We start from the raw sequence: 20,360 nt of genomic DNA on the forward strand, positions 1-20,360 counted from the left end.
CCATTCCCAGTCTAGGGCACATGCCTGGGTTGTGTGCTGTGTTCCCAGTATGGGGAGGGTGACAGTCAACCACACATTGGTGTTTCTCTCCCTCTCTTTCTCCCTACATTCTCCTCTCTAATAAATAAATAAATAAAATCTTTAAAAAAATGGATATGGTAATATTCCATTGTCTTTATAAACGTAGCTCACATTTTTTTGTGGAATAGAGAGTAATGACATTGATTCTATGCTAATTTTCTTCTTGCTATAATGTTTTGCTTTATATCCTTTCTTTTTTTAAAAAAGATTTTATTTATTTATTTCTAGACAGAAGGGAAGGGAGGGAGAAAAAGAGGGAGACAAACATCAATATGTGTTTGCCTCTTGTGCGACCCCACTGGGGACCTGGCCTGCAACCCAAGCATGTACTCTGACTGGGAATCAAACCAGTGACCCTTTGTTTTGCAGGCTGTTGCTCAATCCACACGGAGCCACACGAGCCAGGGCACATCCTTTCTATGTTGTATGCTTACATATGTGATTTGATTTTGTTAACTTTTAAATGAAAAATTTACAAACATATCGAACATTCAACAGTACAAAAGCATAGGCAGTGACAATACTCTTAAGTCCCTCTCCCAAGAGATTACCGCTATGAATAATAGTTTCTTATGGTCCTTCCAACAACTTCTGTGTATATATCAACATATGTATGAAGATACCCTCATATAAGAAGACCAAACAAATGGAGCATTTTCCTTAACACAATTTCCTCTACAAATATTTGTTCAATGAATGAATAAGCAATATAGATGTAGCAATGTTTACATTAAGCATGTGAGCTCTAGCTCTTAATAAATGCACCGTATTTTGTTATATGCACTGATTGATTGGTTTTATCACCTAAGGAAATGCAGATGTGTTTCCTAGTCTTTTCTATTACAAGCAATGCTTTTTGGGGGCTATTTTGAGTTCTTTCCATTTCTGAGTACTTAAAAAATAATAATAAAAATGAATTTTAGGATAAGCATGTCAACTTTTGAAAAAGCCCACGGGGATTTTGATAAAAATGGAATCAGTAGATTAATTGGAGAGTTTTCCCATGTTAACAAAATTAAGTTTTCCAATCCATGAACACAGGGTGTGTTTATAATCTTGCACTGTTTGTATTAAATTTATTAGTATTTTATACTATTTTTTTCAATTGTTGTTCAAGTACAGTTGTCTCCATTTTCACCCCACCATGGGCCTGCATCCCACCCATCACCACCTCCCACCCTCAGACCTACCCCATTTGGCTTTGTCCATGTGTCCTTTATACATGATCCTTGATGGACCTTCCCCTATTGCTCCCATTATCTCCATCCCCACTACCCTCTGGTTACTGTCAGTTTGTTCTTTATTTCAATGATTTGGTTATATTTTGCTTGCTTGTTTGTTTTGTGGATTAGGTTCCACTTATAGGTGAGATCATATGGTATTTTTCTTTCACCACCTGGCTTGTTTCACTTAGCGTAATGCTCTCCAGTTCCATCCATGCTGTCACAAAGGGTAGGAGCTCCTTCTTTCTTTCTGCTGCATAGCATTCTATTCTGTAAATGTATCATAGTTTTTTGATCCACTCATTTACTGATGGGCGCTTAGGTTGCTTCCAGCACTTGACTATTGTACATTGTGCTGCTATGAACATTGGGGTGCATAGGTTCTTTTGAACTGGTGTTTCAGGATTCCTAGGGTATAATCCCAGGAGTGGTATTGCTGTGTCAAAAGGCATTTCCATTTTTTAGTTTTCTGAGGAAATTCCATACTGTTTTCCACAATGACTGAACCAGTCTGCATTCCCACCAACAGTGCACTAGGGTTCCCTTTTCTTCACAGCCTTGCCACCTCTTATTTGTTGGTTTGTTAATGATGGCCATTCTGACTAGTGTAAAGTGATATCTCATTGTGGTTTTAATTTGCATCTCTGATGGCTGGTGATGCTAAGCATCCTTTCATATGTCTCTGAGCCCTCTGAATGTCCTCTGAGAAGTGTCTGTTCAAGCCCTTTGCCCATTTTTTCATTGGGTTGTTTGTCTTCTTGGAGTGGAGTCGTGTGAGTTCTTTATATATTTTGGAGATCAAACCCTGAGGTGTCATTGGCAGATATATTTTCCCATACATTTGGTTCCCTTTTCATTTTAATGCTGTTTTCTTTAGCCGTGCAGAAACTTTTAAATTTGATGAGGTCCCATTTGTTTATTCTTTCCTTGATGTACCTTGCTCTAGGGTACATGTCTGTGAGGATGTTGCTGAGTGGGATGTCTGAGGTTTTCCTGTCTATGTTCTCCTCTAGGACTTTTATGGTGTCATAACTTATTTAAGCCTTTTATCCACCTTAGTTTTTTTTGTGTATGGTGTAAGTTGGTGATCAAGTTTCATTTTTTTGCATGTAGCTGTCCAGGTCTCCCAACACCATTTGTCGAAGAGGCTGTTTTTACTAAATTTAATGCTTCTGCCCCCTTTGTCAAATATTAATTGACCATAGAGACTTGGGTTTTTTTCTGGGCCCTCTATTCAATTTCATTGGTCTACAAGTCTGTTCTTATGCCAGTACCATAATTTTTGATTACAGTGCCCTTCTAGTATAGTTTTATATCAGGTATTGTGATCCCACCTACTTTGTTCTTCTCTCTCAAAATTGCTGTGGTTATTCGGGGTCATTTATGGTTCCACATAAATTTTTGAAGTGTTTGTTCTATAGCTATGAAATATGTCATTGGTATTTATTAAGGATTGCGCTGAGTCTATAAATTGCTTTGGGTAATATGGACATTTTGATGAGGTTAATTCCTCCAACCCATTAACACAGTATATTTTTCCATTTATTTGGGTCTTCCTTAATTTCTTTCTTTAGTGTTGTGCTTCATAAGGTTTATTCCTAGGTACTTTATTTTTCTTGTTACTATAGCAAATGGGATTTTTTTTCTGATTTCTGATTCAGATATTTCATTGTTGATGTATAAAAATACCTTTGATTTCTGAATATTGACTTTGAATCCTGCTGTTTTGCCAAATTTACATATTAGCTGGAGTAGTTTTTTGGTGGAATCTGTAGGGTTTTCTATATACACTATCATATCATCTGCAAACAGTGACGGTTTTACTTCCTCCTTTCCAATTTGGATTCCTTTTATTTATTTTTCTTGTCTGATTGCTGTGGCTAGGACTTCCAATACTTTTTAATGGAAGAGGTGAAAGCTAACATCCTTGTCTTGTTCCTGATCTTAGTGGGAAAGCTTTTAGTTTTTGCCTGTTCAGTATTGCCTGTAGGTCTCTCGTATATGTCCTTTATTATGTTGAGGTATGCTCCCTCTACTCCCACTTTGCTGAGTGCTTTTATCATAAATGGGTGTTGTACATTTTCAAATGCTTTTTCTGAATCTATTGATATGATCATGTGATTTTTGTTTTTCCTTTTGTTTATGTGACGTATTACATTTATTGATTTGCAAATATTGTAATCATCCTTGTATCCTTGGGATGAATCCCACTTGGTCAAGGTGTATGATCTTTTTAATGTATTGCTGGATGCGGTTTGCCAATATTTTGTTGAGAATTTTTGCATCTATGTTCATCAGCGATATTGGTCTGAAGTTTTCTTTCTTCATTGTGTCTTTATCTGGTTTTGGGATTAGGATGATGCTGGCTTCATAAAAGGAGTTTGAGAGTCTTCGCACTTCTTGGATTTTTAAAAATAGTCTGAGAAGGATAGGGGTTAGCTCTTCCTTAAATGTTTTGTAAAATTCTCCTGTGAAACCATCTGGTCAGGGGTTTTGTGTGCTGGGAGTTTTTTGATTACTGCTTTGATTACACTAACTGTTATCGCTCTGTTCAGGCTTTGTGCTTCTTCTTCATTCAGTCTTGAGAGATTATATTTTTCTAGAAATTTGTCCATTTCACTCTGGTTTTCAAATTTCCTGGCATATAGTTGCTCATAATAACTTCTTATAACCCTTTGTATTTCTGTGGTATCAGTTGTAATCTCTTCTCTTTCATTTCTGATTTTGTTTTGGGTCCTCTCTCTTTTTTTCTTGGTGAGTCTGCTTAAAAGGCTTGTCGATTTTGTTTATCTTTTCAAAGAACTAGCTCCTGGATTTATTGATACTTAAAATTGTTCTTTTAGTCTCTATGTTGTTTAATTCTACTGTGATCTTTGTTATTTCCTTCCTTCTACTCGTTCTGGGCTTTGTTTGTTGTTGTTCCTCCAGTTCTTGAAGATGTAGGGTTAGGTTGTTTAGTTGAAATGTTTCTATCTTTTTCAGGTAGACCTGTATTGCTATGAACTTCCTTCTCAGGACAGCCTTTGCTGTGTCCCATAGGTTTTGGACTGTTCTGTGTTCATTTTCATTTGTTTCCAGAAACTTTATTATTTCTTCCTTGATGTCATTCTTGACCCATTCATGTTTAATAGCATTCTATTCAATCTCCATGAGTTTGAGTGTTTTTGTGTTTTTTTCCTTGAGGTTGATAAACTTTCTTGTTTCTAGGTGCTTGATATGATTTCAATTTTCTTGAATTTGTTGAGACTTGTTTTGTGTCCTATTATGTGGTCTATCTTTGAAAATATTCCATGTGCATTTGGGAAGAATGTTTATTTTACTTCTTTGGGATGAAAAGTTCTACATGTATCATTTAAGTCTATGTGATCTAGTTTCTAGTTTCAGTCCCTTGTGGTCTGAGAGAATGCTTGATATGATTTCAATTTTCTTGAATTTCTTGAGACTTGTTTTGTGTCCCGTCATGTGATCTGTCTTTGAAAATGTTCCATGTGCATTTTAAAGAATGTGTATTTTGCTTCTTTGAGTAGAAAGGTTTGATATATGTCTGTTAAGTCCATTTGATGTTATTCATCATTCAGTGCCACAATATCCTTGTTGGTAATTTGGAAGATCTATCCATTGTTTACAGTGGGGTGTTAAAATCTGCTAGTATAAGTGTGTTGCTGTCTATATCTTTCTTGAAGTCCTCCAAGATTTTCCATATATATTTGGGTGCTCCTATATTGGGTGCATATATGTTTTGTTTTGTTTTGTTTTAAATATATTTTATTGATTATGCTATTAGAGTTGTCCCATTTCCCCCACCCACTTCCCTTCTCCCTGCACACCCCCTTCCGCTCATATTCCCCCCATATAGTTCATGTCCATGTGTCATACATATAAGTTCTTTGGCTTCTACATTTCCTATACTATTCTTACCCTCCCCCTGTCTATTTTCTGCCTACCATTTATGCTACTTATTCTCTGTACCTTTTCCCCCTCTCTGCCCCTCCCACTCCCCTGTTGATAACCCTCCATGTGATCTCCATTTCTATGATTCTCTTCCTGTTTTAGTCGTTTGCTTAGTTTGCTTTTGTTTTTGTTTTAGGTGTGGTTATTAACTGTGAGTTTGCTGTCATTTTTACTGTTCATATTTTTTATCTTCTTTTTCTTAGATAAATCCCTTTACATTTCGTATAATAAGGGCTTGGTGATGATGAACTCCTTTAATTGACCTTATCTGAGAAGCACTTTTTTTTAATCTGCCCTTCCATTCTAAATGAAAGCTTTGCTGGATAGAGTAATCTTGGATGTAGGTCCTTGGCTTTCATGACTTGGAATACTTCTTTCCAGCCCCTTCTTGCCTGTAAGGTCTCTTTGGAGAAATCAGCTGACAGTCTTATGGGAACTCCTTTGTAGGTAACTGTGTCTTTTTCTCCTGCTGCTTGTAAGATCCTCTCCTTATCTTTAATCTTGGATAATGTAATTATGATGTTCCTTGGGTTCAACTTTTTTGGGACTCTCTGAGCTTCCTGGACTTCCTGGAAGTCTATTTCCTTTGCCAGCTGAGGGAAGTTCTCCTTCATTATGTTTTCAAATAAAATTTCAATTTTTGTTCTTCCTATTCTCCTTCTGGTACTTTTGTAATTCCGATGTTGGAACATTTGAAGTTGTCCTGGAGGTTCTTAAGCCTCTCCTCATTTTTTCGAATTCTTGTTTCTTCATCATGTTCTGGTTGAATGTTTATTTCCTACCTCTGGTCCATACCATTGATTTGAGTCCCAGTGTCCTTCCCATCGTTATTGGTTCCCTGTACATTTTCCTTTATTTCACTTCGCATAGCCTTCATTTTCACATCTAATTTGCATCCAAATTCAACCAATTCTGTGAGCATCCTAATTACTAGTGTTTTGAACTGTGTATCTGATGGGTTGGCTATCTCTTTGTCGCTTAGTTGTATTTTTTCTGGAGCTTTGATCTGTTCTTTCATTTGGGCCATTTTTTTTTCTCTTGGCGCGCCTATTACATAAAGGGGCGGAGTGTCAGTATTCACCTGGGCTGGGCAACCCATGGCGCTGTGCCGTGATGAAGTATGTGGAGAAGGAGTCGGAGAGAAAACAATGGCGCTTGCTCCACTCTCTGCCGTCTTTCAGTCACTTCCCCCTCTACCCACAAGGAAAGCAGGCCCTTCTGGTGCTGATTCCCATGTGGTTGGGTTTGTGTATGTTCTGGGACCCTGTGGGTCTCTCCAACGAACTCTCCAGTGAGGCTGGGAGTTTCTCCCCCCAAGGGGTTTTTAATCAGTGGTTTAAGGGTTTATTTCCCCATGCTGGAGCCCTGAGGTTGCATGGTCTGTTTCGCTCCCCTTTTGTTCCTCCTGGTTTATTTGAGCGCGAATGTGGGACCGCAGAGTCCACCAGCCACTGTTTTGCCTGGAGTCCTTACCACCCAGCTGCGTGTCTCCCTACCTCCTATTGGTCTGAATGAATGTGTCTTCGTTAACTCCTTGATTGTCAGACTTCCATACAGTTCGATGTTCTATGAGTTCTGGTTGTTTTTTGTTTCTAAATTGCTGTTGTCCTTCTTTTGGTTGTGCGAGGAGGCACAGTGTGTCTACCTACATCTCCATCTTGGCTGGAACAGATGCAGATTTGTTTATGTCTTTTTGATGCATTTTTCCCTTGAGTATTATGAAATGTCCTACTGGGTCACTTTTTATGGCTTTTGTTTTGAAGTCTGTTTTGTCTGATATGAGTATTGCTACTCTGGCCTTTTTTTTCCTGTATGTTTGCTTGAACTGTTTTTTTCTAACCCTTCACTTACAGTCTGTGTACGTCTTTTGTTCTGAGGTGGATCTCTTGTAGGCAGCATGTTTGTGGGTCCGGTTTTCTTATCCATTCAGCTACTCTATGTCTTTTGACTGGTGCATTTAATCCATTTCCATAAGGTTATTTTTATAGGTTAATAAGATTACTTATTCATTTTTGCCCCTTCGTACCTGTGTCCCTCTGCCTCTCACTCTTTTTCTTCTTCTTCTTATAGTAGTCCCTTTAGCATATCTTGTAGTGCTGGTTTGGTGGAGGTGTATTCTTTCAGCCTTCTTTTGTCTTGGAAACTCCTTATTTTGCCTTCCATTTTAATTGAGAGCCTTGCTGGGTTGCAGGCATTTGCTTTTCATTATTGCTGTATTTCTTGCCATTTTCTCCTGGCTTGCAGTGTTTCTGTTTCTGCAGTGTTTCTGTTGCAAAATCAGCTGCTAGTCTTATTGGAGCTTCTTTGTATGTTACTTCTTGTTTCTCACTTGCTGCTTTAAAGATTCTCTTTGTCTGTAAAACTTGGTATTTTAATTATGGTGTGTCTTGCAGTAGGCCTCTTTGGGTTCATCTTGATTGGGACCCTCTGCACTTCCTGAACTTGCATGGTTTTTCCTCTCTCCAAGTTCAGAAAGTTTTCTGTCAGGATTTTTTCAAACAGGGTTTCTATCCCTTGCTCCTTTTCTTCCCCGTCTGGTAGTCCTATGATTCAAATGTTGCGGCATTTAATGTTGTCTTGCAGTTCCCTTAAGGTATCTTCATACTTTTTTAGTCCTTTTTCATGCAGCTGCTGTGCCTGGGTATTTCTACTCTGTCTTCCAGCTCACTAATTTGGTCCTCTGCTTCATCCAGCCAGTGTGTAATTCCTTCTAGTGTGTTTTTTATTTCAGAAATTGTATTCTTCATTTGTTTCTGGTTCTTGTTTATAGTTTCTGTTTCCTTTTTCATACTGTTGTAGTTCTCACTCAGTTCTTTGTGATGTTCTCTAAGTTCCTTGAGTATCCTTATAACCATCCTTTTGAATTCCATATCTGATAGTTTGATTGCCTCCATTTCATTTACTTCTTTTAGTGGGGAGTCTTCCATTCCTTTTGATTGCAGATTCTTTCTTTGTCTCCCCATTTTAGGTGACTCTTTTTGTTTGTTTCTGCGATTCCCAATAATCTGCTTTGCTCTCTATCTTCGTAGGGGTTAACTTCTGTGGTAGGAGTTCTGTGGGACTCAGTGTTGCTATCTCTTTGATCTCCTTGTCTGTATGTTCTAGGGTTGCCCTTTTTCCCTTTAAGTGGGCTCTCTTATTGTATTTGGGTTTTACCCATTGGTGGCTCCTTTGTTGGTCAGTCCTCTCCTCCAGTGAGTTTACTGGTATTGACAACTCCCACCTTATCTTGGATGTGATCTGGGGCAAGGTGAAGGTGGAGTGGATTATGACAGAGGTAGAATATTCTAGGGGATTTAAAGTATGAACATGTAGAGAACAGATAGGAGGTGCTTTGGAGAAGTACAACAATAACTATGATATTTCACCCAACTAACCACACTTCTTTTTAAAGGTGAAAAAGAAATAAGACTTTTGTTAAAGGGGAAAAAGAATGTGAGCTGACTCCAGAAAGCGTAGCGCTTATGCTTAGTTAGATGGTGAGATATACTGAGAGTAAGGGATAGAAACTTGGCATAGTGTGCAAGGAATGAAGTTAATCACAATAGTAATAAAGCTCAAGAAGATAGTAAAATGTACTAAGACCAGGAAGGGTGCTGTGTGGAATGGGAACAACAATAATATGAAAAGATATATATGATCTGAATAAAAAGTGAAAGACCAAGAGTAGGGTGTTATAAGAATGTGAGTGAAGGAAGAGAAATTAAAATGCAATATAAAGGTAGAACAAAGAAAAATAGTCAAACAATGAAACCAAACCAAACAAAGAAAACTACACAGAAATAAAGGAAATAAAAAATAAAATAATGAAAAAACAATAACAATAATAAAAGAGCATAAATAAATTTAAAAGGCATAAAATAAAATGCAAGTTCTTTAGGATAGTGAAGTGAATTTTGTTTCAATTGTTGGTGTTAGCCTTCTGATCTCTCTTCTGGATCTGTCTTTGATCCTTTCACAGCTCGAGGTCTCATTGACTTACACTTGGAAGAAAAAAGAAAAAGAAAAAGCAGCCTCCTGCTGACTTTAAACCCACCAGTTGGGTTCTGCTTGTCTTCCTGGATGCTGCAGTCAGAGGGGGACTGTGCTCCATTTTTTTTCCCTTTCCTGTAGCTCTCAATTGGGGGCTTAGTCTGGGTTCCAATATGCACAGGTGTCCATCCTCCAGTCCAAGCCCCCGGAGCACTGCACAGCCCCCACTGTCCATATGCCTCAGGCCAGTGCCTTTAATCCACCTCGTTGTGCCACACTTTGATTAGTCCCTGAGGCACACTGAGTGGGAGCAACTCTCACCCCTCCTTCCTTTTGCTGGTCTGGGTGCTGCACACATGCAAAGTCCCTTCATGGCAGTTTTGTTCCCCTATTAAATTAAGTCTCTCTGGGGACTGCTACCCCTCTGAGCCCCTGCTGCCCCACTTTGATCAGTCCATGATGTGCCTTGACTTGGAACAAATTGCACCCCTCTTCCTCCTCTTCACTGGCCTGGCCGAGGAGCACGACAGTTCCTTAAACAGGGGCTGAGAGCCTGTTTTTGAGCAAATTCCCCTAGTTTGTGCCAGCCATTCTTCCTAAGCACCTGGCTTTTCACACAGCCCAGCTCTGACCAGTCCTGAGACTATCTGGGTCAGGGTCCATCATGGCTCAACTCCTCCCATCTCCAGGCCTCACTTGGCTCCCCAATTTCTCTGGTACTGTCCCAGCTGGCAAGCACAGTCCCAGCAGCGGAACACTGCCTCTCTGTGTCTCCCACTGTGTCTTTATCTCCCCAGAGACTTCAAGCATCAAGATCGCCCCTGGTGTGGGACTGGCATCCCTGCTGTGAGAGGGGAGGGAGCTGCAAAGTTACAATCGGTGATCTAGCTCTCCTCCAAATTTCCTGTTGCAGCCACCTTCCCTGGCACCAGACTGCCTCGCAATCTCCTTTTTGCATCTGTTTTTCAATGTCCTCTGCAGTCTTTGGCTTCCAAACTTCTTATAAGCTGGGATCCCTCTGGCTGTTCACTCTGTTCTTCAGAAGATCGGCTAGATGTCCCAGTTGGGTGCTTGAGCAAGTGGATTCAGCTCCCACCTACTTTTATGCCATCTTCCAGTCTTTTATTCTTTTTGATGTGATTGTAAATAGAGTTGCTATTATAATTTCATTTTCATCCTAATGTATACCTTTGAACATAACTTCTTTTCTCTCCCAAGTATGTGAGGACATCTGCAAAAATTCCCAAATGTGGAGTCACTGGCTTAAAGGGTATTTATAGTTAACATTTTGATAAATATTGCCAAATTGGCCTCCAAAGAAGTTTTCCCAATTCAGATCAGCAGACTGTAATGATGAGTTTAATAAGCTGTTTCTTGTATCATGTATTACTAAATTTTGAACCTCAGTAATTTGGTAAGGGAAAAAGTATATTTTCTTTTGTTTAAATACATGATATTCAGCTCTAAGTATGTTTGTATATATTTTCCTTGTATGGACTACCTTTTAATTTTAAAGCTCTTTGCCTAGTTTTTCTATTTGCAAATAACTTCTTAATACTCATGTCCATAACTTGGATTTTCTTTTCTTAGATGTAAACTAACTACCAGGTGTCATTATTTGAAGTCATTGGAAATAACTTGTTAAAGCAAGTGGCAGAGAGCTGTATTTGTATCATATGCCTGCATAAAATAAAACTCTATTAATTTGCTCTCCTGCAACTAAGATGGCATTGGAGCCTGGCATCAGTATTACAGGTAGTCAAACAAGCATATGCAGAATGCTTTGGTGCCAGAAACCTCATCCCAGTGGGGATTGAGAGAGCTTTGCCTTTTTGGTACCACAGTCTACTGTAGAAGCCTGTCACCCTGGTGCAGGGAGGGGGTCATTTGGCTCATTTTTAAAGAGGCACTGATTTTTAAGTATCAACAGAGTTTTTGGCACTCTTGCTTATTCGTTTTGAAGGCTGATTCTGCTGGGTTGAGAAATAAATTGGGTGGTTAAAGATGAAGAAAAAGCAAGAGCAAAGACCAGAAGGTGAAAGTGCCTGGCAAGCCTCAGAGATGCTGAGTGGTTGGTACACACAAATTACTCCTGTACCCAGCACCCGGGGGACGGAGGTCTGTAAAGAGTCCATGCTGCACTACAGCTCAAATGCCTTGCCAACAGAGCTTAATTTTTGCATTTTTGACTCTGGAGGACATTAATGTTTTTGAGAGATGGGATTTTAATGTGGATAATAGTAACCTGACAGTGATGAAGAAATAGCTAAGCTATGTGTTATTTAAATATTGACTTAGATCCACAACTTCCATCTGAGGGTCTGTTATTATGTGGTTTTTACAGAATTGAAACTGGATTTTCTCAATAATATACCTAGCATACTAAACAGTGATGTTTACAGAAATTTCTTTTGCATGAAAGTTCAGAAATTTCTCTATGGTGTAAAGAGATACGATGCTTTTTCCCCTTTTTGAATTGGCTCTTTGGGTTTTATTTAGACAAGTAGTCACATTCTCACATGCATCAGGTCCCTGAAAGACCTGCATGGAAAGAGGCCATGGAGAAACAAGGGTTTTACTCTGCAGGGGAACTCAGCCAGGGTAGAGCTTCTGCTTTTTATGTGAATTCTCCCAGTTTTGACATATTGGCCAAATTTTTAAAAAAACACTGGGGAAGCCTAAGAAAAGACATTTGGTCTAGTACCACCCATCTACCTCTATTTTAGATGTTTATTCTAGACATCTTAGATGAACAAAAATACTTAGGTAATTAGGAATACATTTCATCGACCTCAGTCCTCATCCTTCAGGGAAGAGACAGTCAAGACTCTCAGAATTGGATTTTGAGGGTGAGAAGTAAGATCTCTTTCCAAGATGCTGTAATGTAAGGATGCATGAAAAAGGGGGTATTGTTTATATGATGTGGGCAAGTGATGAGTGTAGATGGGGAGGCAGATGATGGCTAACTTTTTTTTCTGGGACATTTTAGAACTTCTAACTCTAAAAAGTAAAATTGTTTTGACAAAATTGGAAGACTTGTTATAAGAATTTTAGAGATTTAAAGAGCTCCAGAAGACTCAATCTTGATAGGAAAGGTGTTAATTTCCTTTCTGAAAAACAACTTATATCCAGAAAAACCAGAGGGAGATTTGAAAATCTGTGAAAGAATATTTTCTGTTCATGTTTTATGACTCATGTGAAATGGCCAAATGCTATTTCACTTTATTCAGAAATAGGAGCTTGAATACAATAAGATCTTGTGAGGTCTGTTTACTTCTATGGATCTTAATGTTGAAATCAACTTGTTTTCAGTCAAACAGCTCAAATTTAATCTTCAACAGCATGTATGCTGTGAATTATCAGAAGGTAATGTAAATTAAAGTAGCATATCAATTTCTTCACTTTTCACTGTGGGGAAGGGGAGTCATGATCAGTATTGATCAGATCAAATCAGATACAGTGGGTGAGACAGTGCTGGGTCATAATCTGTTACAGTATAGACACTTGTTAGAAATTGTTATTATCAAATGTGATTATTTTTACCTGTATAGCCTTTCACCTGCCTATTAGGAAATTGAGAAATATTTTTAAATAAATCAAAATAGAAAGTTTGTATGCAATTATCTTGCTTAATTTATCTTTCATAAAGCACCACATCAAATTCCCCATACAAATCAACACTAAATAAATAAAACTTCATTGTAGAGCCTGTAGAAAATGACAACACATTTTTTGCATTATTACTTGGTAATGACAAACTCACCAGCCTACTCATGGAAATTTCCAGATTCATCATCCTAATGGAATAGCTCTGGAGGCAGTGGCAACCTTAAGCAAAGCTGCCATGTAGGTGGCGAAAGATTACTGTGGGCTGTGTGGATTTCATACTTTGGCAAAAGGCTATAAAAAGAAAATGCTTTGTCAACAGGAAGCCAAAGGAAATAAAATGACCAGTATGGAGCATAACCAGATTTGCAAATATATTTTCACCAATTATTTTTTATGCCTTCTCAAATTTTGTCTTTCAGTAACATATTTTTCTGTTTATAAAATCAAATTGTACATATGGAATAGATTTTGAAAATACTAAAAACAAACCAACCAACCAAACAGAGCAAGTAATCATCCATAATCTTATCATCTAGAGATGACAGTTATGTAAGGTAATGGGGGACTCAGAAGTCACATACATCTTAGATTTGAATCAGGTCTTTACTAGTTACTATTATTTGTAAAAGTTATTGACTTCACCTTTCTGTGCTTCAGTTTTCTCATCTATAATATGGGGGTAATGACAGAATATACCTTCTGGGGTTGTTGTGAGATACTGTATTGAAAGTCTAGTATACCTTGGCATGTGGTAAATAGTGAATCACTACTTTTAAACATATATTTTTATTTACAGTTAAGAATATCTTGTGTATTTCTTTCTTCACTTATCAGCATAGTGTAACTGTGCAGCACGGGGTTCAGCTGCTTGTCACTTTATTATATGACCCAAAGATTTGTGCTGAAGGAAACAGGTTTTTATTAACAGGGTTCCAATTTTGGGGGGCTAAGAGCACTCCTGCTCTGAGCCCTTCTCTTCCATGAGACTCATAAGTTTTCTTGCTCCCCAAAAGATTACAAGCCAAAACCATCCCCAGAAGTCCCCCATTTCCTTATCTGTCCTTGTGGAGTTTAAGCCAGTCATGCAAACAGATCTCCATCCTCTCTGGAATGTGCACTCCTCTCTGGAGTGTTTCAGAGTCGCTATCTTCTTGCAGCAGCTCTCTCTTTCAGAGTCTAGGGTGCATTGTTCTCAGTCTCCATGTAACCATCCAGGACCCATGTGCCATGTAGCACTGGATCATAGTGTCCCAGAGGCTGGAGCCCAGCGAGGCATGCTCCCAGAGTGGGACCCTGCCTCCAGGAGTGGGCTTCCAACCATATGGAGACTAAACCCCTGGTGAGCATGGCATCTGCCTGGTCTCACAAGTGTTCCCATCCGTGTGGGAAGCAAGGGCCAAGACCCAGAGTGTCCAAGTGCACCTGTGACCAAAAATCACAAGCCAAAGAGCCACAAACCAAGAGCCCAGAGCCTACACCAAGTGCCAAAACAAGATAGCCAGTGGCCAAGAGCCAAAAGCAAGCCCAGAGAGTGAGCTTCTCCCCATCTTCTGTTTGAAAAGTCCTCTCTCCTGGAATTCTATGGGCTCCAGAAGCCAGGGGCAGTGCCCAGCTTTCCAGCCAATGAGGGCCAATGTTGGCCATATTTGCCTTTGCTCCTCCTCCTACAAAGCTGCTAGTAAAGAGTCTTCTCTGGCAGCCCTTCCCTGTTGGGAAGGTGTGAGCTGCCAGGTTGTCAGAGTTAGTAGGCTGGTTCCTTTACAGCTGATAGCTAGCTGCCTTTGTTATGCAACTGTTCCTTAAGCACTGTGCCTTCTGTTCCACTCTGCCTTGGAGAAGGTGTGGGGAGCTTTTAATCTGCAGCTTCTTCAGCTCTCTCCACCCCCTCCCTTTCTTGGCAAGAAGGGGAGAAGTCTCATACCAGATTTGGGGTTCCCCTGCCGGAGTTGGGGTTCCTTGCTTTCCAGGGATCTTTGCTCTGACACACCCCATTACAAAATCATAAGCATTTTCTCATGCAGTTTCCTGTTGATGAACAGCCTTATTCTAAGCCAATGACTAGTTTCTAATAGTTTTCTTAGGGTAAATTTCTAGATATCTGGGCTCAAGAGTGGTGGCCCACTTGGCTTGCAAGAAGACTCAAGCAGGAGATATCACATGCCTTTGGTGTGATTATTGAATGCAGTAGTGTCGCAGGTGGGCACAGGTAACAAGGTTCTTGGTGATCAAGGACAAAGAATTGAACCAAACACACAGAGTTTGAGAGAGCAGATTTATTAAGTGGCAGTACACTCCACAGAACATGGGAGTGGGCCAACTCTGAGCAGAGATTGACCTCATGGGCTGGAGGGATTCTATTCTTATAGGGCGGATCCTTCCTGGCTAGTTTTGGTGGGCTTTTATTGCGCATGTACAAGTAGTTGTATTTTAAAGCTACTGCGTATGTCGTCTCTCATGATTTTCCTTGATTGGCCAGCAGAGAAGGAAGTCGCACAATGTTAATTTATTATAATGAAGCAGGGGTCATGTAGTGTCTTCTGCACAGGTGCATTCATGAGTCACCATGATTGAGCGCTTTTCCAGAAAGCAGGAACAACCTGTCTTACAGGGTCTCTGTCTTATGTGTGTGTCCTTTATCTTAGCCCTGGGGCACCTCCGGAGTTTACTCTTTCCTGACTGTCTCCTGCCTCAGTAGGAGCTCAGGGAGTGGACAGGGGTGGCATATAAGGCAATTGGATACAGCTCATGTTGGAATCTTGGTTCTGCAACCCTGGCAATTGGTTTAATTTTCTGGGCCCTTCCTGTACAATGGGTAAAAATACTGCCTACTTCATGGGGTAGGGAATATTAGTCAGGTAGATATCTAATCCTGACACATGGTAACCTCGATGAGTGCTGGCTCTTTATTGTTTGTTATTGTGCTCACTATTTAAAGTTTGTTTTTATAATAAAATGTGAGAGAATGGCAGTGGTTTTCACAAGTAATGTGAGAGTGCAAGCTGTAAAATACAAGACAGGGCAATGCAAATATTTTTTTGTTCAAAATGGTTTGATTTCCCCTATCCCACTTTAAATATAACAGAAATAATTTATCTAAATTTATCATCCAGAAGGTGACATGGGAAGAGACATTTGACTTAATAAATCTTATACAGAACTTTTTATGATCTCCTTCAGTGATTCAATGAGAGTATGTGATTTTCATCCAACATATTTTTGTTAAAAGACAAATAAGCTTTATGTTACTTTTTTAAAATTAAATTTCAGTAAAATATCTGCAAATAATGCTAGCATTTATGCAGTGCTCAGTATGTGCTAAACAGTGTCTTATTTTACAGTGTAAGTATTTTATTTATATCAACTCATGAAATCCTCACAGCATCCTGTGGGGAAGGTTCTGTTATTGTCTCCGTTTATAGAAGTGAAAGCACAAAGAAATTAAATAACTTGCTGAAGGTTATATGACTGGAGAAAAAATTCTCTGCTATGTTATCTTGCTCCAAAGCCCATGCTTTTAGACACCCCACTATGTCACTTAACATTCCAATAAAAAACTTAATAATTGATTAAATACAATACCAGTATGTTTACAGGAATTTGTGTTAATCCAAGAATTTAAATAATATTAAAGAATAAGTTTTTTTGAAATTCATCTCTTGTGGAAATACATGTGTGCAAATTTTAATTCATTTTTTCTCTTTTTAGTTTTTCAGTTGTGGAACAAAAATATTGTATCAAAACAGTAACTCTTTCCAGTCTAAATTCTTTCCATCTGTTCAAAAAGTGATGCTACCACCTAACAGTTTTCAGGGAAAAGTGGCTTTCATTACTGGGGGAGGCACTGGCCTTGGCAGAGGAATGACCAGTCTCCTGTCCAGCCTCGGTGCATACTGTGTGATAGCCAGCCGGTGAGTCCCTTGACAAGTTGCCTGGAGAGAGCCTGTTAGAAGATGGTTCTCTGCCTCAAGATTGAAAACACATTGCCAAGCAGAGTTGTTTAACTTGCATCTTAATCTTCTATGAATATCCTTTGGATTATTTAAGTAAATCTCCTTTGGAAAACCTGTTATAACTTGTGATGACAGAAATAATGATTGATTATGGAATGGTTAATGAGTACATTTCCCAAACACAGTGGTAGAATTTTTTTTCTGTACATGGAAATGAAGTTAAAAAGTACTATGTTGAGGCTGCTTTATTCTCAGTGGTAGTGATTATAACTGTTCAGTAGACAGCCATGTATAAGGATAATGGATATAATCCTTCCATTTTCTGTAAGATGGGTAGATATTTTGAAACATCTGTGGTCGTGTAGGAAGGTTGCGACCATATGGAAGGAATTCTTACTGAAGTAGGTCCTGGTCCCTATAACTGTAAGTCTAGAGCTTCAGAGACTGGTCAAAAATCTACCCTTTCTACTTTGAATAGTGTATACATTTTAAGTCGGTCAGTAGTAATCTGATTGACAGTCACTATGTAATTTACAAGGAGCCAAAGAAATTTCCTTTATTTCCTTTAGTGCAAATTGGCCAGAACATTTTTTTGTTTTTATGTTGTAATAATTTCAAGTGTTAAAATATTTTTGTAACATTACATAATTTATACTCATGGTTTACTTTTTATGATTCTTTCAAGAATTTAAGGTTCTGAATGCATATGCAATGGGGTCTGTCCAGAAAAAGTCCAGCCATCGTTAATATAATGAGAATGGTTTGTGTGGCATCCATGTAACCTGGCAGCCATGGAGAGTGGACTGGAGTGCGCATGTGTGAACAATGATGACTTCATTCTACTTGTCAGTGGGGGTGGTTGACACCATTGAGAGAGTATGTGTACTGTGTGGCCATTGCATTCAAAATGACTGAGCAAGTAGAGCAATGAGTCTGCATCAAATTTTGCATTAAGCTTGAATATTTTTCTGCAGAAACTATTCAGATGATTCAGAAACCTTTTGGGGACCATGGAATAAGTGCACTGCAAATAAAAGTGTGGCACAGATGCTTCAAAGACGGTCGAGAATCTGTTGAAAGTGATCCAGATTCTGGAAGGACTGTAACAAGCAGAACACCTGAGAATATTGAACGTGTACGGGCTGCAACCAAAGATCAGCAACTGAAAGTGAAGGAACCAGAAGCTGATCTGGGGATTACAAAAACTACTGTATCTGCGATTCTGATGCAGGATCGTGGGGTGAAACGTGTCATGTTAAAATTCCTTCAGCAGCTTTTGCTACCAGAATAAAAGGTACTTGTGCTGCAGTTGCTAATGACATGATTCAAACTGCTACCAATGAACCAGATTTCCTCAAGAAGGTCATAACTGGAGATGAATCATGGGTCTATGGCTATGATCCGGAAACAAAGGCCCAGTCATTGCAATGAAAGTTCCCTGATTCTCCACACCTGCACAAGGTGTGGCAAAGTTGCAGCAAGATTAAGACCATGTTAACTGGTTTTTGATTAGGAAGGTGTAGTCCATCACAAGTACACCCCTCCAGGCCAAACAATTAATAAGGAGTACTACCTCTATGTTTTTCATCAGTTGAGAGATGCAATATGCTGAAGACAGCCACAGCTATGGGCAAATGGTGATTGGCCGCTTCATCATGACAATGCTCCTGCTTAGACATCACATTGTGTGCAGAGTTTTTTGGCAAAACATCACATCACCCAGGTGATTCAATCCCCCACCCATAGCCCAGATTTGGTGCCCTGCGACTTCTGGTTTTTCCCAAATCTAAAATCACCTTTGAAAGGGAAGAGATTTCTGACTGACAGTGAGACTCAGGGAAATATGATGGGACAGCTGATGGCAATTCCAAAAATCCAAAAAAGATTTTGCAGAGTGTTTTGAACAATGGAAGAGACACTGGGAGAACTCTGTGAGGGCTCAAGGTGTCTACTTTGAAGGGGACTGAGGTGACATTGTCCTATGTACAGTGTTTCTTGTATGTTGTATCTTTTTCAACAAATGTCTCTATTTTTCGTATTGCATGGCTGGATACTTTATGGACAGACCCCGTAATGCATTTATATACATAAATTTGGTCTAAAATCTATTATCATAGATTTTATGCACAGCATAGATTTTTATATAGTATAATATAAGCTTACATTATACCATGAATGTGTTTTCTTTCTAAAGCAGGTTTAGGGACAGATATAAATGATTGTAATAAAGGGAAAAAATTTAAATCTATGAATAGATATAAAATAAATGATTTAAATGTAAGTAATTCAATACATTAGTTTCATAAAGATTGTTTGAATCAAACTTTTAAAAAATGCATTCATTCAAACTGATTTATTTGTAGCTTTTGTATTTTCTCAAAAATACATCTCTTCAAGCTATAGATTCTTTTTGGTTTTTTAATTTATGGAATTAAAAAGAAAAAATATATTAAATCATCTCAGAACTCATGCAAAAATACCATGTGTTTATTTATAGAAAGTTTGATGTTTTGAAAGCCACTGCAGAACAAATTTCTTCTCAAACTGGAAATAAGGTACATTAAAAACAGTTATTTAATTCAAATTGAGGAATGATAAAATAAATAATCTACTCATGGTTTTATTTTCAGAAGTCTGAAAAATGTAGGATTGCTTTGTCTTTGTTACTTTGCAGGTTCATGTGATTCAGTGTGATGTGCGGGATCCTGACATGGTACAAAACACGGTGTCGGAGTTAATCAGACTGGCAGGCCACCCTGATGTGAGTCGTGGTGATGGGGCCCTGGTGCTGGTATTGCCCATTGAGATCATTGCGATGCTGTGTGAAGCACCTGTCTTGTTCCATCAAGAAGCCAGCTCTGCTTAAAGCAGGGACCAGATTAGAATAGACAGTGGCTCCATGACCCTTCAGGAATACCCAAAAAATGCATCTACAATCCTGCAGAAAATACTGGATTTCACTTTATTTAATAAGATTGTGAACTAAGAACAAGAGTTATCCAAGAGCACAGTATCTAGCTTAAAGGATTAATCCTCTTCGGCTTTCATAATAACCTTGACTATCTCTGTAGGTGAGAATAACACAAACAAGGAACCTACAAGAAGGTCCAGGTTTCTCCTTTTAAGACCTGCCATATGCGTGGACACGGTGCTGTTATTAAGCTCACATATTGGGAGGAAGCCATTTCCTCCAGTAATTTCAAAGAGAGCTCTTTTTTTGTTGTTGTTAAAGATATAGCCAGACAGCAATAATATCAACTCTGCTGTAGAACTAAGCGGGATCTTTATTGATAGTGAAGAAACAGGTCATCAGCCTGGAGTTTCATTGGGTGACTTACGCCAAAATTAAAGGCATTTTAATCAAGATTCCTTGAAATAATGTATAGTTACATGTTAGGTGTTTCATTTGTATTTATGTTCTTAATAATAGACTCTACTTTGATTTTGACAATGAATTAGGATTCTGAAATTTGGTAAAACAACAGGAGATATTCACAGGCTCAAATCTCATGGTGATTCACAGCAGACTGTAGGTTTCATCATGCTAGTTGAGTTAATAAGTTTTAGAAATTGA

At 38.8% G+C, this 20,360-nt stretch overlaps 1 protein-coding gene across 3 annotated transcripts in view; it reads left to right on the forward strand.

Annotated features, from left to right (window-relative positions):
* DECR1 (2,4-dienoyl-CoA reductase 1) overlaps positions 1 to 20,360 on the forward strand; it is a 33,505-nt gene that overhangs the window by 2,602 nt on the left and 10,543 nt on the right. For all 3 annotated transcript variants that reach the window (XM_045200457.2, XM_053929991.1, XM_024566525.4), the window contains 3 exons: positions 16,542 to 16,744; positions 19,284 to 19,341; positions 19,461 to 19,547. In XM_045200457.2, coding sequence (XP_045056392.1) covers positions 16,542 to 16,744; positions 19,284 to 19,341; positions 19,461 to 19,547 — 348 coding nt within the window. The remainder of the gene's footprint in view (positions 1 to 16,541; positions 16,745 to 19,283; positions 19,342 to 19,460; positions 19,548 to 20,360) is intronic.

This window comes from Desmodus rotundus, chromosome 8 (assembly GCF_022682495.2).
Source record: "Desmodus rotundus isolate HL8 chromosome 8, HLdesRot8A.1, whole genome shotgun sequence".
Classification (NCBI taxonomy): Eukaryota; Metazoa; Chordata; class Mammalia; order Chiroptera; family Phyllostomidae; genus Desmodus; species Desmodus rotundus.